This window comes from Anomalospiza imberbis, chromosome 6, assembly GCF_031753505.1.
Source record: "Anomalospiza imberbis isolate Cuckoo-Finch-1a 21T00152 chromosome 6, ASM3175350v1, whole genome shotgun sequence".
Lineage (NCBI taxonomy): Eukaryota > Metazoa > Chordata > Aves > Passeriformes > Viduidae > Anomalospiza > Anomalospiza imberbis.
Window position 1 is genome coordinate 6,146,675 of NC_089686.1, and position 14,705 is coordinate 6,161,379.

Consider the following 14,705-nt stretch of genomic DNA (forward strand, 5'->3'; position numbering starts at 1 on the left):
AAGCGAGTCTGGTGTGTGGTTAACAGGAAATGTTCTGCTGGTGGCTCCCATCTTGCTACTCGTGCATTACCGTCCCTCTGCTGAAACCACTTCATGCCTGAGTTATGTGTTCACCATCTCTGTGCTCTAGGGCCACGTCCATTCTTTTACTCATCCCCTGTGTGCTTCAGGAGCTCAGGGACTTCCAAGGATGTCCTGGGAAATCCTCCGTCTTCCTAGGCTTGGCTATTTGCTTCTCCACCAAAATGGCATGGAAAAAAAAAATGAGGAGGCCCTCACACTGCTCTCCCACAAGTCCCCAGGACTCTAAAATAACTCTTAATCTCCTTGTTTCAGCACAGGGGAAGTGAACTTGCCCATGCTGATATGCAGAAGGAGCAGAGCAGCAAAGGGGGTACGGCTTGCCTGGAAGCTCCTGCGCTCAGCAGCATCAGCAAACTGAGTCAAACTCAAAATGCTTTGGAGCACTGTCCCATTTAATTCCTGGGAAACTGCTGCTTATGACCTACCACAGCAAAACATCACAGAGATGACTCAGGAAAACAGAGATTACTTTGTGTATGGGGGAAATACAGAGTCAGTGCCTTCCTGCTACCTGTCCTCCCCTCTTCCATGCATGTCCCCTCAAACTGGCAGTGAGACAGTCTCCATCTCCAGGGGCTATCACACCTGCGTCCCTCCCCAGACAACAATTTCCCATCAAACCCCCTTTGCCTCAGCTGCACAAAACCCCATCCCAGCTCCTCTGCACTTCCAGCAGGGTAAATGCAGACATGGGTTTCCAGAGCTGGTCCCCATATTCCTGGAGATAAGCTGAATATTGAAGGGGGAAGCCCTGGGTTTCCCTGTCCTGTGGCTCTGTGGGGAACTGTCAGTGCTACAGAGAGAAATGACTGAAGAGTTGCAAAATGCCACTGCATGTATGACTGACTATGAACATTTCCCATCATCTGAAAAGAGAAAGGACAACTTCTGGCCTGGCCAAGTGGAGAAGAGAGCAGCTGCTGGAGCAGGAGCTGCCTGGGAGCAGGGAACAGAGCCAATGACCTGAACCCAGCCCCATTTAACTCCTGCTGCCCTGCAGAAGCTGCAGTCATTTCCTAAAGGTCAAAATGGTGTTACAGCAGGACACGAACCCTGGTGTTGTTTCAGAGGGATGGATCAATACTCCTGACATGGGAAAGTGGCCAGAGATGAGGCAGAGCCCCACTGCCATGGAGAGGGCTGGCAGTACTGTGTGGCTTGCAAGCCAGTTTACAATATGGACTTGCTAATGTACTTATGCTTTAATTGCTATTTAGCAATGAGGTGTTTGGGAGGAGTTGCCCAGACAGGAGAGATTAGAGAGGGACAACAGAAGAGATGCTAATCGATGAGATGAGGGACTTTCTCTGGTCTGATATGTTGGCTAACTCCAGGAAATTATTTTTTTCCTCATACCCTTCTTATAAGCCAGCAAGAGCTTGGCCTGATTTCACTGATATTCAGCACTTTGAAGGTGGCCACATCCAACATCAGGATGTGTCTGACACTGGCCACAGCCCTGGGACCAGCAGCTGCCTCTGCTTAGCAGCACTTTTCAGGTGATTATCCATCTGCACCATTGACGTTTTTGCACTGAGATGTGTGGTTTTATAATTTATTTTTAAAAAATAAACCGGTCGTGCTGTCTCAGCCATGATTGACAGAACTTCATTACTCTCTCCACGGGGCTGCAGCAGCAATTTCTTTACCATCACATTCAGCAGAGGCTGCAGGACACTCACAGGCTACAGAAACTCTGAGGTCATGCAGAAACTTTCCACATTAATGAGGGCTCCTGAGCAGAATTCTGTTCTGCAAAATAAACATTGCTCCTGGGTAGTTTTTGCTCATTTAGGTCACTTTCAGCCATTTTTTACCATGAGTTTGCTTAGCAGTGAAAAACAATAGAAGTTGTATGATGCAAGCTATTTGTCTTTTCTTGATGGGGTAAAAACATATGAGGGACTTTTTACTTGTAAAAAATCTCTGTCAGGATGACTGTGGTTACCTCACAGATCTGTGAATTTGGAAACTGTGAATCCCTGAGAAGCTGACTGGTCGTCTACGTGATCTAGAAGTCAGTGGGCTGACAACAACCTTTGGGTCGAGCCAAGCCTACTTTGAGGGGAAAAAGGGTGGGTTTTGTTGGGTTTTATGACTGTGGCTGTTTTCTCACATCTCTGATTTTCCACTGAGAAGCCACAGAGTCGGAGCAGGCTGCCTGTCCCTGCCTTTCCTGCAGCCCAGAGCACTGGGGACACCTCACATGGGCTCTGCCCCCTCCTCTGCACATACCTGTGGGGAAGAAAGGTCACACCAAGATGCCACATATGGAGCGCTGCTCAGCCAGCCAGGCTGGCTAGAGAGGAGCCTCAGATCTCCCTGAGGTGATTCCCTAAGGGATTGATTTTTGATTGTTCATTTTCAAGCTTACATCAATTAAAAACCTTTCAAAAGTGTTCCTGTTACACCAGAATGGATTCTTCCCTCTCAGAAACCCACTCTCTACTCGTGCAATTTCTTTTCTGCTGCTTTGGGAGAAGTTGTTCAGCTGCTGGTCCTATCAATAATCCACGAGCTGCTGTACTCAGGCCTATGCTTGCTTTTATCTGGGGGAGATTGCAGCAGTGCTTCCTTCTCTGACTTTTGCATAACAGTTCCAGTAAAATAAATGAGTAGTAGAGATGCTATTGCTACAATCTTCCTGCATTTTTAAAAAGAAAGTCATGAAGTGGTGATGAAATTTAACTGGTTTTTGGCCTTGCTATCCAGTTTTTGATGACGTGCTTTGTTCATGATGAGCCAAGGGTTTCTCAACTAAAAATGAAAATTACATCCATGAACGAACTTTTTTTTTTTTCTTTCCCAAGAAAACAGGAAAACCAAAATTGATTAGCTTGTGTGTCTCTCTCTGTTGTAAGCATGAATACCTATATGTACTAAAGGTTTGCCCTGAGCAAAAGCAGTCAGCATAAATAAATTTTCATTTGGTTCTGAAAATGGTGAGGTCTGTGGTCATTCTTATCTTATCCTACAAAATCTTTATTTCCCACGCTCATGAGTTGCCTCTTATTGATGAACATTTCATTATTTAGGGCATGATCTCAGATAGCAAAGTGAGGTTTGATGCACCAACTTTGTCATTATGGTTCCGAATTTTGCTTACTCAGTTCCTTGGCAAACTCCTTCTATCCTGTGTTGATGTCTTATAAACCCAGGGGTTTCCTGGGCTCTGAAATGCTGGGCTTGTCAGTTCCTACCAGAACCATGCCAAAGCCTTCATTAACAATATAGAAATGCCCTCAGCCCGTTCTATGCCTCCATTATATTGCTTTTTCTGATTTTCCCACCTGCCAAAGTGCTCTGAGACCCCAGCACTGGTGGTCCTTGTTTCACTGCCCTACACTTCACCCTTCCCGTGCTCCACAGCACCTCCAGCTAAAGGAAGGTGGAGTTTGAACAAAGAAATGCCTGGAAAGCCATCAAAGGGGATGATGGTCTCCTGCTGCTGGCTAAGGTGGGTAGCACTAAGGAGAAGACACCAGGCAGAATGCTCAGATGCTGCTTTGTGGCCAAATACCTGGAGCTGCTGTCACTGCCCATCCTCAGCTCTTACTTGGCCTTGGCTTTTTGTGACAGAAGTTGTTCTGCTGGAAAGTACCTATTACACCTTTCCTAAGTGGAGAACTCAGTCTCCCTTCCAAAGGACCACATCCACAGACTATTTATGTATCTAGGTCCAACTGATTTTTATCTCAGCTGCCTGGATACCTTTGCATATCTGGACCGAGTGTTTTGTCTGTGGTCATGAAGGAAGTCTATGGTAAGCAGAGAAGTGAAAACACAACGCAAGCTAAAGCTGTAACTACTTGTGCCACTCTTCCCTTCGCTGGGAATTCTTTGGGAGCTGGAGAAGATCTCAGTCTGCTGTGAATAACAGCAGTATGTTGCCTCTGCATTTTAATATTTGTCTTTAAAATAAAGCCCCATATCGCTGCAGTGAATGATGCCTATTGATTATCCCCTCAGAAGCTGGAGAGCTCATTTCAGCTGGCACTGCTGCGGCTGAAAGCCAGCGCTGCAATTGATCATTTAATTAACTGGAAGAAAATTAAAGGAACTGTAATCTGTGTCTCAGCTCTGTTGTTATCAAGCTGGCAAAGCGCTTGTTTCTGCCTAGAGCAATGATCTGCTCCGTGACCCTGTGATTTAAAACACCTGTTTTAGGCATCCCCCCTCACCTACCCACCTGGATTTCTGCAAGGCAGGAAGCAACGCAGCTGGATCCTTCCTCCATCTTCTTGTGCTTCCCAGATACTTCAGGGGTACCTGACACCTCTCACAGTGGGCTGGATCAGCTAAACCCACCTCTCATCACCTCCATGAAGGTGAGATTAATGTGAAGAACCATGAAGGTTCAAGATTAATAGGTGGAAATTCTGGAAAGACTGGAAGAAAAATTAATGTACTGTAGAAGTCCTTTATTTAGAGGCTGAAATGAGAACTTGGGAGCTCTTGAGTTCAACATTTCCTTAAAGGGATTGAGATATTGATTTTTATTTTGCTACTTCAAACAAGTAAGAGGGAACAGTGTGTTTGAGAGAAAAAATTCTGGTCCTGAAAATCTGGCAAGCTCTAAAGCTTTGGCTTAAACAAGAAACTTGAGTGGTCTGTGAACACAGAGAGGAAAAAAAAAAAAAAAAAAGAAAGATGTAAGAAGGCATTGTTTTAACAATTGTGTTGCCATATCAAGAGAATAAAGACAGCTGCTTCGAACTTGTCTTTGCATGCCCAAGTAATATGTTAACTACCTCGTTCCCCCATAAATGCCTACAGTCCTCCAAAAGGCATGTTAAAACAGACATAGTCATTAAAGCTTGCACTGCATTTTCTAATGTGTTGCTGGGAAAACAAACAAACAAACAAATAAAACCTCAAGCCCTTTGTCTTTTAGCTAGATCCAAGTTGGGGAAATGTTAGGCAAAAACACCTAAGAAACTGTATAATTGGAAAGAAAGTGTGTTTTAATATCAAACCAGGAAAAATCCCCAGTCAGAATCTGAAGCTTCTTTATGTTGGATCAGGTAAAAGAGTTTGGTCACCTTTACATTTTCTTTACAAGTGCAGCCCATTTAATTTCATCTTTCAATTTATTTTGGACTCTTTCTTGGTCTGTGTGAGAAACTTGTGGTCCAGGCTGTAAAATAACAAAGGGCTTCGTAGGAGGGATGAAAAGAATCAAAAGAAGGAAAAAGAAGCCTCTTTCTGAATGTTCCTGTGGATCATAACTAGCTGTAGGAGTCAGAAATCTGCATGAAATTGAAAGCACTCCTCCTGAGAAAGGCATATTCCCTCTGCTCTGGGTTATAACTTATGCAAAGACTGTCACCCCATTCACGCTGCTGCTGCTGGCTGCTCATCTGGCTTCCCTTCCCTGTCCTCAGAGAGCTTCACTTGTGTTTATAGTGCCTTCAAAAGGGAAGAAGTGCAGAGAAGAAAGTAAAACTAGCCTGGTAGGTCTGAGGTGTTACGAGCTGATTGGCAAATGGGGAGTGTCCTGCTGGCTCCAGAGATGTGGGTTAAAACCACTTTGTTGGTCACAAGGAGAACCAGCCGGTGTCCTGCTTCCCAGTGTGATGAAAGACTGTGCTGCCCCCGTCACCACAGCCTCACAAGAAAGCTGTGCTTGGAGAGTGTGAGCAGAGCAGAGGAGGAAAAGGAGGTGTTTGTGTCTCCATCTCACACAGTGAGACTGGTGGCCATGAAAACAGCACGTGGTGAGCTCAGGAGTACTCAGGATCATGCCAAGGAACACCAAGCCCACTGGTCAGGCACTCTGAGAAGGGAAAACTCTGCTCAAATCTCTTTTGCCTGGTGTGGTGAGAGGATTTAAACCCAGTTCCTTCATGTCCCCAGTGTTCCTCTGGAAACTGCAGTTAAGGGGCTAAACTGAAACAGCTCCCAGAGGAGAGACAAAGGGAAGCTTTGACCAAGTTGTTGCCAAACCTTGCTCTGAGCTGGACAGGACAGAGGCTGAAGAAGCATCTCTGACCTCCAAGAGAGCACTTTATACCCCAGACTTTGGCTGCTCTTTCCAAGTCCCATTGCTGTGCTTTGCTGCAGGGTGGAGTTACCAGCTGGGGATCCTGGGCACAGACTTATCTTGAAAGCCAAAACCTGGACCTGGCTTTGACAAGGTCTTTTTTTTTTTTTTCCATATTTACATTGTGGTTGTCTCTTGCTCCCTCCTCAGCTGGTTCCTGAGGGTTCCAGAACTGCCAGTTTGCTGCATGGGGAACTGGACTTCATGCATGGCACGCAGTGGATTCCTCCACTCAGCACTGTGGCAAAGGATTGCAGCACTGAAAATAGAAAGCCTTTCTCTAAGTGAGTTGTGTAGAGTCCTACAGGAAGCCTGGAACCAAACCTCGGCCCCCGGAGCCTTTGTTCAGGGCTTGGACCACAAACCCGTCTTTTCTGTAAGGACAATTTAAAAATTCCATGCTGTGTTTTGTCCACATCAGGAAAACCACCGTACAATTGGCAGTATTTGCTCAGGAGGGACCTGGGATAGGCAGGATGCAGCCAACTGGTGAAACTGTACAGTGTACCCTGCTGAGTGTCTGCTTGCCTTATGCTTTCATCTGTTAAACTCCTTCCATGGGTAGAAAATCCTTCCCCAAATCTAATTGCACTGAATTGGACATAGTGCTTTTATTACACTGAAGAATTTGTTATCATATTGGGGTACCTGCACAGAAACAACAGTCCAGAGAGTATTTCCAAATGCCTAAGTGTACACTGACCCAAGCAGACTTTAAGAGGCGGTCATAGTTCGAAAAATGGGGATTGTGCAGATGCAAAAGGAAAAATAAACAAGATCTTGGCACAAGAAGGAAAGAAGAAGCACCGAGGTTAGAAAAGACACGAGGAAACAACAGTTGCCAAAGGGAGATTTTGTCTCCCAGCACGTTCTCTTGTTTCAGAATATATTTCATATTTGAGAAAGAGCAGCATTAGGCTTCCAATGCCAATGGTTTGGTTTGAATTAAATTCAAATTTCAGTTCATTTTGCTATTGTGAAATGAGTTGACCACCACAGCTCTCAGGTTCTTGCACTGTTAAGCACAGTAAGTTGTACTAACAACTATTAGCCTGTGTTACAGAGCCCTGGGTCTGCACAGCATTTGAGACTTCGTGGCATTCCTCTGTCAACTCAACACTTCACAGTGGTGCTGTGAGCCAGACAGGTTTTTTGGTCAAATATTGATAGACTAGAATGTACCCTTCATTATAGCTCAATTACTGAACCAGTGAGTGTTAATTCCCTACAAGTAGGTGATGCCTTAAGTTTTAGTTTTCATATTTTTCAGATTCTGTACTGCATTAGTATATAGCTCTGAACTTCATAAAAATTGTTAGCAAGTTCTCTTCACAGTTTAGTTAGAAAAAACAATCCTTTTCCAGCCCAAGAACTAAGGACGCCGTTGCAGCTTCAGCCCCAAAAAGAATAAACAACAGGAGGATGGGACTTCATAACCTGAAGCTGTAATTGGACAATGAACCCCAATAAATAAATGGACCAAAACTTATAAAAGTGTGAAAACTTGTGACCCGCCATCCATCTTGGGTGTAGTCTTGGCCAGGCTCTCGTACTGCCCAAGGTGTGTCCTTTGAAGACTTTTAAAATAAATATGTACTTTATTCCTTTAACACTGTCTAGCTTTTGTTCTCGGTAGCCTCTCAAGGCAGCATAGGGGGCTGTACAAGGAAGAAAAAGCCCAGGAAAGCCAGTGCTGAGGGCAGGTCGTTTGTGACATCCCCTGTGATGTGAGCTGCTAGCTCCAGAGAGATAAATGGAACTTCTCTTTAACACCCTCTTCCTGCCCCAGTGAGTCCCTGCTCACTGAAATGGTGAGTGGTTTTGGGAGGTAAGATGCCTTAATTAAATCCCTGATTTCTTCCCAACGAAATCAGAAGTTCTGCCAGTCGTTATTGATGGGGATGCGCTTGGATCCTGAGAGTAAATGCCTACAGAGCCCATCACGGTGACACCTGACTCTTCAGCAAACAGATCCGAAGCCACAGGCAGGAGCACTTGTCACATCTTCACCCGGACTTGTTCTGCTGCCCAGTCGCTGCCGCTGTCCTCCCGAGCCGTTTGCTCACTCATCAGCTTGTGCATTTGCCCTAATTAGTCATTTGCAAACACCATTGTGTTCAGGAAGTTCTCTAACGTAAGCGTGAGTGTGAACTTAGAGCAGCAATAAAGGTCAAGAGAAGTGACTAAGGCATCATATACTGGAATAAGTTTCTGTTATCAGCCACTGGGAAAGCAGGAAAGAAAGTGTATATGCAGACTATTAGAGGAGTGACACAAAAGTTTAATAAAGGGAAGGTTGTGTGTGAGGGAGGGCATTTGCTTAACATCTCTCAAGAGCTGCTACAGTATGAAATGCTTAATTGCAGAACAAGTTTCCACTAACACCCTTCAGAAACACAGCTGGGTTTTGAAGCATTATTCTTTATTATGAGCTCGGGGTAAGCATGTTTGGCATGAAAGAAATGTGTCTCATAAGGAGACCACAACACTTACTCACAGCTCCCCAGACAGTTCATGCTGGGAAGTCTGATATCTTTGAACAATCATTGGAGCAGCATTAGCAAAGTGTAGACTGGGATTTTTCTCCAGTGATTTTTACTCAGGGCTCACCAACAGATCTCGAGCTATTGTGTCCAAGTGATTTAAAGTGAGCGGAACCTTCGGTAAGAATACCCAATGAGAAACCCTTTTGATGTATTGCATATTATGTGAATTTGGATAGTAGTAATAAAGGTGCACAAGTGAACCCTAAGACATCCATGCTTATAGGCACTAAAATTGTCATTCAAAGAGTAGCAAGAGTGAAAATAAAATCTTATTGGCTAGGGTAGGGCAGGTCCTGTAGGTTATAACTCAGCAGTCCCTGGTCCAGACCCGCATCAAGTGCCTCTTGGTCTTTGAAGGGCACTGAGATTGCAGTCAAAGTAAAGAAGAGGCTTTCACTTTCAAGTGTGCCAGGCTCACCAGGAACCACTTCAACCTCAATCTGAGCGATTAGAGGAGCTGCAATGGCTGCTCTGAGTTGCACCAGCCTCCTCTAAGGCACGGGAAGTACCTCTGTTATCACCACTTCACTACCAAAACTCCCCGGATGCCTTCCAGGGGCTCTGGTGGGGAAGGTGGCATTGAGCTGGCCTTGTCATTTCTGCACCCACCAGGAGATTCCCTCCCCATTTAACCAGAAAATTCTCTAGGGGCTGTTATGGTGACTCTGTGAACAGACTAAAAAAACTTGCACAAGCTGCAGTGCACAACTGAATTTCTTCCTATGTTTGAGCTGCCCAAACATCATTTTGAAAGATAAAGTTGTCTGTGAGCCCTTGGGGAGGGCTGCTGGGTACTTATGCAAGACACTTGAGGTTGAGTCTTGCTTAGATTGTTTTTCTTCTCGAGGCTCCAGTGAGCACAGAACAACAGAAATATCAGTAGTTCACAGCCACACTGCCATGGGCTATTGTGTTGTCACAGCTCATAAGGAAAGCAGAGCTGGGCTTTGTCCATGATTGGATGGAAAAACCTTGAAGGAATAAAAGTAGTCAGAAGCACCTGTGCCTCTTCCACGTATCTGACTGCAGTGGGCAGAAGCAATCATTTTCATACAGGAACTCCTTGTGATTGCTAACAAATGTCACAGTCACTGCTTTTTCTTCTTCTAAAAAAAAAAAAAAATAACCCCCCCAAACACAGAACACCCATGACTGTATGCCTAAACCAACTGCTTGTTACCTGGAAGTTGGGAATCCACAGCAGAAGTGTTAGGAAGGTGCAGAACTGAAACACCATCACTTTGCCCTGCAGGTGTTTCTTATGTCACCACATGTGCACACAGCAGCTAAAGAATGCCACTCATGCCTGTCAAAGCTGCTTTTTTTTTTAAGGTATCATTACTGCTGAGCTGCAAACTGAGTAGTCTCGTAAGGTTCAGCTCCAGATGGTCACTTGAAGTCCTTGCTAGTAGGAGCCCACGAGATGTAAAGGAACCCCTGAGCTCTGTGGGGTCACTCCACCTCGAACTGTGCCTTTCCTGCCTCCCCAGAGTGCTTACCCACACATGACCCTGAGCTAAGGGTACAGAGCTAAGGCTTTTAACTTTAAATGTGTGGGCTCTGCCCCAGTTTTCCTCTCCTTGCTGTCCCATGGCTGTATCCTGGCTCCTGATCCAAGAGGCCGCTTGCCTGTGTGGCCATGGCAGTGCCAGGTGTCCATTGTCCAGCCCCTCCTGCTGTGCCTCCAGGGCCAGCCAAGGTCAGCAGGAGATCCTGGGACTCTCAGGTGAGCAGTGCCTGAGGCCATGGGGGAGCAAGGAGAGGAAAATTGGACACAGGCACTGGGAAGATGGCATTGGATCTCGGCCAGCCTGGGTGGGTGGCAGGGAAGGCAGAGGGGTCACAGTTCCTCGGCACAGCCTCCTGGCTCTGCTGTTGGGTTTGCTTTGGGTTTGGGAAGTTGTAAAACTTGCTCGAAATGCGCTTAATTACCTGTCGGTTCCCCTTCTGGGCTGCCTGGCTGTGGAGCTGACTGTTCCCTTTAATTACTGTGAGGTTCTGAACCCTTTAACTGGAAATGGACTAGAAAAACTCTCGTGAGGAGTGGCTGCGGGAGCTGGGTTTGCTTTGTCTAGAGAAGAGAAGGTGCAGGAGGGGGCTTCATCCCTGTCTAAAACTCACGGAGAGGAGGTTGTAGGGAGGTCTCTGCTGCCGTGGCCGCAGCGAGAGGACAGGAGGACATGCTCTTACGGCAAGACAGGGGAGATTCAGATTAGATAGGAGAAAATAAAAATGTCTCTGTTCGGATGGTCAGGCATGGGAATAGGCTCTTCGGGTGCGGTGGAGTCTCCATCCCTGGAGGTGTTCAGGAGGCGCTGGGGATGCGGTTTAGGGGCTACAGGGGCAGTGCCAGGTGGGTGCTTAGACTGGATGATCCTAAAGGTCTCTTCCAACCTCGATGTTTCTATGAGTCTAAACGTCCCGGCGTTTTAATATACTACGACACCTTTGGGAGAGGCGGCGGAGTCCAAGCGCGGAACGAAGTTACGTGAGAACGGAAGAAAGGAGGCGATAAAGAAGGGACTAACTCCTCGCGCGGTGCCCACGGGGGTGCGATTTGTGGCAGGATCCGCACGGGCGGTGCTCGGGCCGGGCCGGGCCGGGCCGGGCGGGCGCTGCGGGGCCGCTGTGGGGCCGGCCGGGCCCGGGCCCGCCCCGCACGCAGCGCCGCACGTGAGGCGCCGGCCCCCGCCCAGCTGAGCGCTCAGCTGACCCCGCGCGCAGGGGCCGGGCCGCGCCGCCGCTCCTCACTGGCGCAGCGCGGGCCCCGCGCCGCGCCCGCCGCCGCCGCGCCCGCGCCTCCCCGCAGCCTGCGCCCCGATGCTCTGAGCCCGCGCGGCCCCAGACCCGGCCAGCGCCGCCATCTCCCCGCGCCGGCCATCGGAGTCCGCGGCCGCCTCCGCATCTAGGGAGCCGGCGGGAGGAGAAGCCATCCCGCCGCCATGGACAGCCCCGGCGGCGTCACCGACAAGAAGAGGTACCGATGCCGCGCGCCGCCCGCCCCCCGCCTCCCCCCCGCCCCGCTCTCTGCTGCCGGCCCCCGCCGCCCCCTGCTTTGTTACCGCCGCCCCCTCCTCGTCCTCTTCCCCGCTGCCCTCCCCGCGCTCCCCCGGCCCGCGGAGCGCTCCGCTCTTCCATTCCTCCTTCTCCTTCTCGTCCACGTCGCCATTTTGTCGGCGGGGGGAGCGGGCCGGGGCTCGGGGCTGGCGGCGGGGCCGGCGGGGAAGCGCCCGGTGTCGGCCGCGCTGCCGGGGAGCGGCCCGGGGGCTGCTCCGCTCCCGGGAATGAGCGGGCAGGGATTGATCGTGTCCCGTGCCCGGCGCGCCCCGAGCCCGCCGTGCCCCGGCTTTGTGCGGAGAAGGGCCGGTTCGCATTCTGGAGATATGAAGCTTTAAAAAAATCCCCAGAAGTCGCGCTGGGGAGGTGTAAGGGGGGAGGGGGGTGGATGGACAATGTGAGTTGAGGAGTATGAATAATTCACCGAGGATTGTAAGCGCAAATTAGAGGAAAAGGGTGGGGGGGGGAGCGGGAATAAAAGCCTTAAAAGCCTTTGTTAGGCGGTGAAGTTTAAGGAGCCGGGGGGCTCGGGTGAGCAGGTCCCGGCGGTGGGGCTTTGTGGGGGGATTAATTGCTGTATTCGCCATCTGCAGAAGGTTTGTTTATATGGATATCGATACCTTTTCTCGGCTTTTAATTATTCGAGATGGGTTTTGCCTGCCCTTGTATCCAAGGGTCATCTGAGCAGGTTAAGCGCAGTAAGTGTTACAACGTGTAAGTTGTGTCGGGAAGGAGCCTGGCCGGCTTGTAAAATGGATGGTGAGATTTGTGCTGAGCTGGGAGGAGGCACCGGCAGCGCCCGGACAGCCCCGGCCCCCTTGGAGCGCCTTCGGAGCCGGTGCCGGGGTGGGATGGGGGAGAAGCGCCTCTCGGTCCACTGAAATCCCAACACGGGGGCACCTGGGGTGGCACTCAACCTCTAGTTTCTCTACTCCAGGCAGATGGCTCTTGAGAAGCCTGTGAGAAAATGTTGCAACCAAAATGATTAATCTGCTCTTTGCTCTGATGCCCTAATTTAGTGGCAGGTCTAGGAAAGAGGTTTGAGAGTCGAGTTGTTTTCTGATACTTTTTTTTTTTTTTTTTTTTGTTTATTGGGCTTTTTTTGTTTCTCTTTTTTATTTTTGGTTTTGCCCTTGAGCATTTGTTATTTTTTACTTACCGTTCTCTCCCTCTGGAGGACTTTTTTATTTTTTGAATTCTCTTATCCTGGATGTAATCTGCTTTCTTCAGAATGCAAGAATGAGAATGCAAAGCTTATCCTTCCTTCCTAAAGGCAGGGCTTAAGAAAGAGAATTTGTTATTTTTCTGTTTCCTGCAGACAAAGTTCAAAGTCAGGAATGTTTCTTATAAAGGAATATTCAGATTACTCCTGTTGTAGGGTTTTAATGGAAAACATGAAGCTGTGTCTGTGGTACATTGATCCTGGGGGCTGTGGATGTACAGTTGAGTGAAGACGGCTAAGCAAAAAAAGGAAGGATATGAGCTCAGCAGAGAACTTCATGAAAATAGCAAGCATTTCTCAAAAACCTGGGTTGTTTTTGAAGGGTTTAGGTTTGATAGTGTCCATATTCAGAATACCTTGAAGAGAGAAGTCCTTTACGTCCTGTTTTTTATCACCTTTGATGATAAAACTTTGGCTAATTGTATATACAGTACACCTCAATTTTGGCATGGGTTAAGATCCTTTTATTCCTTGTCTCTCCCTCTGCTTGTATGTGGATAGTGTTTATCTCTTGACAGTTAATGTAAAGCTTGTTGTTCACTTAATTATATTCTGTGAGATTCAGAAAATAATGGAATTCGACCAAGTTTGTCTCTGTCTTTAAAGTGAAGTTTGGTCATAGCAGTATCTGGGGATGTGGATTTTTATACTGGCCTGTTGAGTCCATTTTTTCATGTGGTTCCAAGCTTCTCATATATGTACAGGGGTCAAGATTCCCTAAGAAATCCCGTATCAGCGCCATGATTAGATACTGAATTATTTGGGTTTTAGCCTTTCTTCAGTTGTATCACTTTGATGTGCTCCTGGGTTTTCCCCCAGGTGCTGCAAGGACAGCGTTTCCGTGCATGGAGTGGGTGAAACAGAGTTGTTGGGAGCTTTGTTTGCTCATCGACTCTCATTTGAGCCAAATTTAAGGCTTTTGGTGAGAAGTATGAGATATTTCTCATTATTCTTTTAACAAACTCCAGTGTGCAGATGGCTGATGCAATGAAAAGCTTTTCCTCGGGTCTGTGCTGTGACACTTCACTATTAGCAGAGGAATTCTGGTGTCTTTTTAAGTAAATGAGCCATTTAGGGTTTTGGGCTAGTCGTTACTTTTGTAGTGGCTTGCAGCTGGTAGATAACCCAGATTCATTTTTTTTAGTGTGCTGTAAGTCTTTAGAACATAAAGTACATATTTTAAATGCTATAGGTACTAAATAAAAATCATAAGTGATTTCTGGAGCATTCATTCTGGGTCTTAAGATGGTATAAGCCAGTGAAATTTAATATTCTGACATGAGTGCCTTGCAGAAGAACTTCAGCTTTTCAGTTTCTCAGAGTTGGGCCCCGAAACTTACGTTTTAGTGTCTAAAGGGGATGATTTGGAAGATCAGGGGGTTTTCTGCTGGATTTTTGCCACCGAAGTCCAGCTGCAGAATCTGTTTGAGAAGCCTGTACCCTGTGCTGATGGAACTGAAGGGCAGTGGCTATCCCTGTTTTTTCTTAAACCTGTGTGAGGTCTTTAGGATTGTATGTGCCACTGCTTTTGTCTGTTAATTTCTCTCAGCGCTGGGGGAACTGAGCCACCATTGCTAGAGTCGCAAGTGAATACAAAACCCTTTTGTATAATCTGGGCTGTAAGAAGAGGAGGAATCTTTCAGTAAATCTCCTGTAGAGTCTTCCCACAGGTATGGGGAAGGCTGAGTGGTTTCTGGCTCATAGAACAGTGGTTTTACTGCTTTCTGGATTTTTCTGGATTGTTTGCTTTGCC

The 14,705-nt window shown here is 47.4% G+C and overlaps 1 protein-coding gene across 2 annotated transcripts in view; it reads left to right on the forward strand.

The window, feature by feature from the left end:
• Positions 1–11,485: 11,485 nt before the first annotated feature.
• HIF1A (hypoxia inducible factor 1 subunit alpha) overlaps positions 11,486–14,705 on the forward strand; it is a 30,083-nt gene continuing 26,863 nt past the window's right edge. Inside the window, exon 1 of one of the 2 annotated variants that reach the window (XR_010999711.1) lies at positions 11,486–11,650. Coding sequence is in view for 1 of the 2 variants with exons in the window: in XM_068192155.1 (XP_068048256.1) it covers positions 11,616–11,650 (35 nt within the window). In the remaining variant the exon portion in view is untranslated. The remainder of the gene's footprint in view (positions 11,651–14,705) is intronic. The other variant, XM_068192155.1, reaches the window with a different exon arrangement.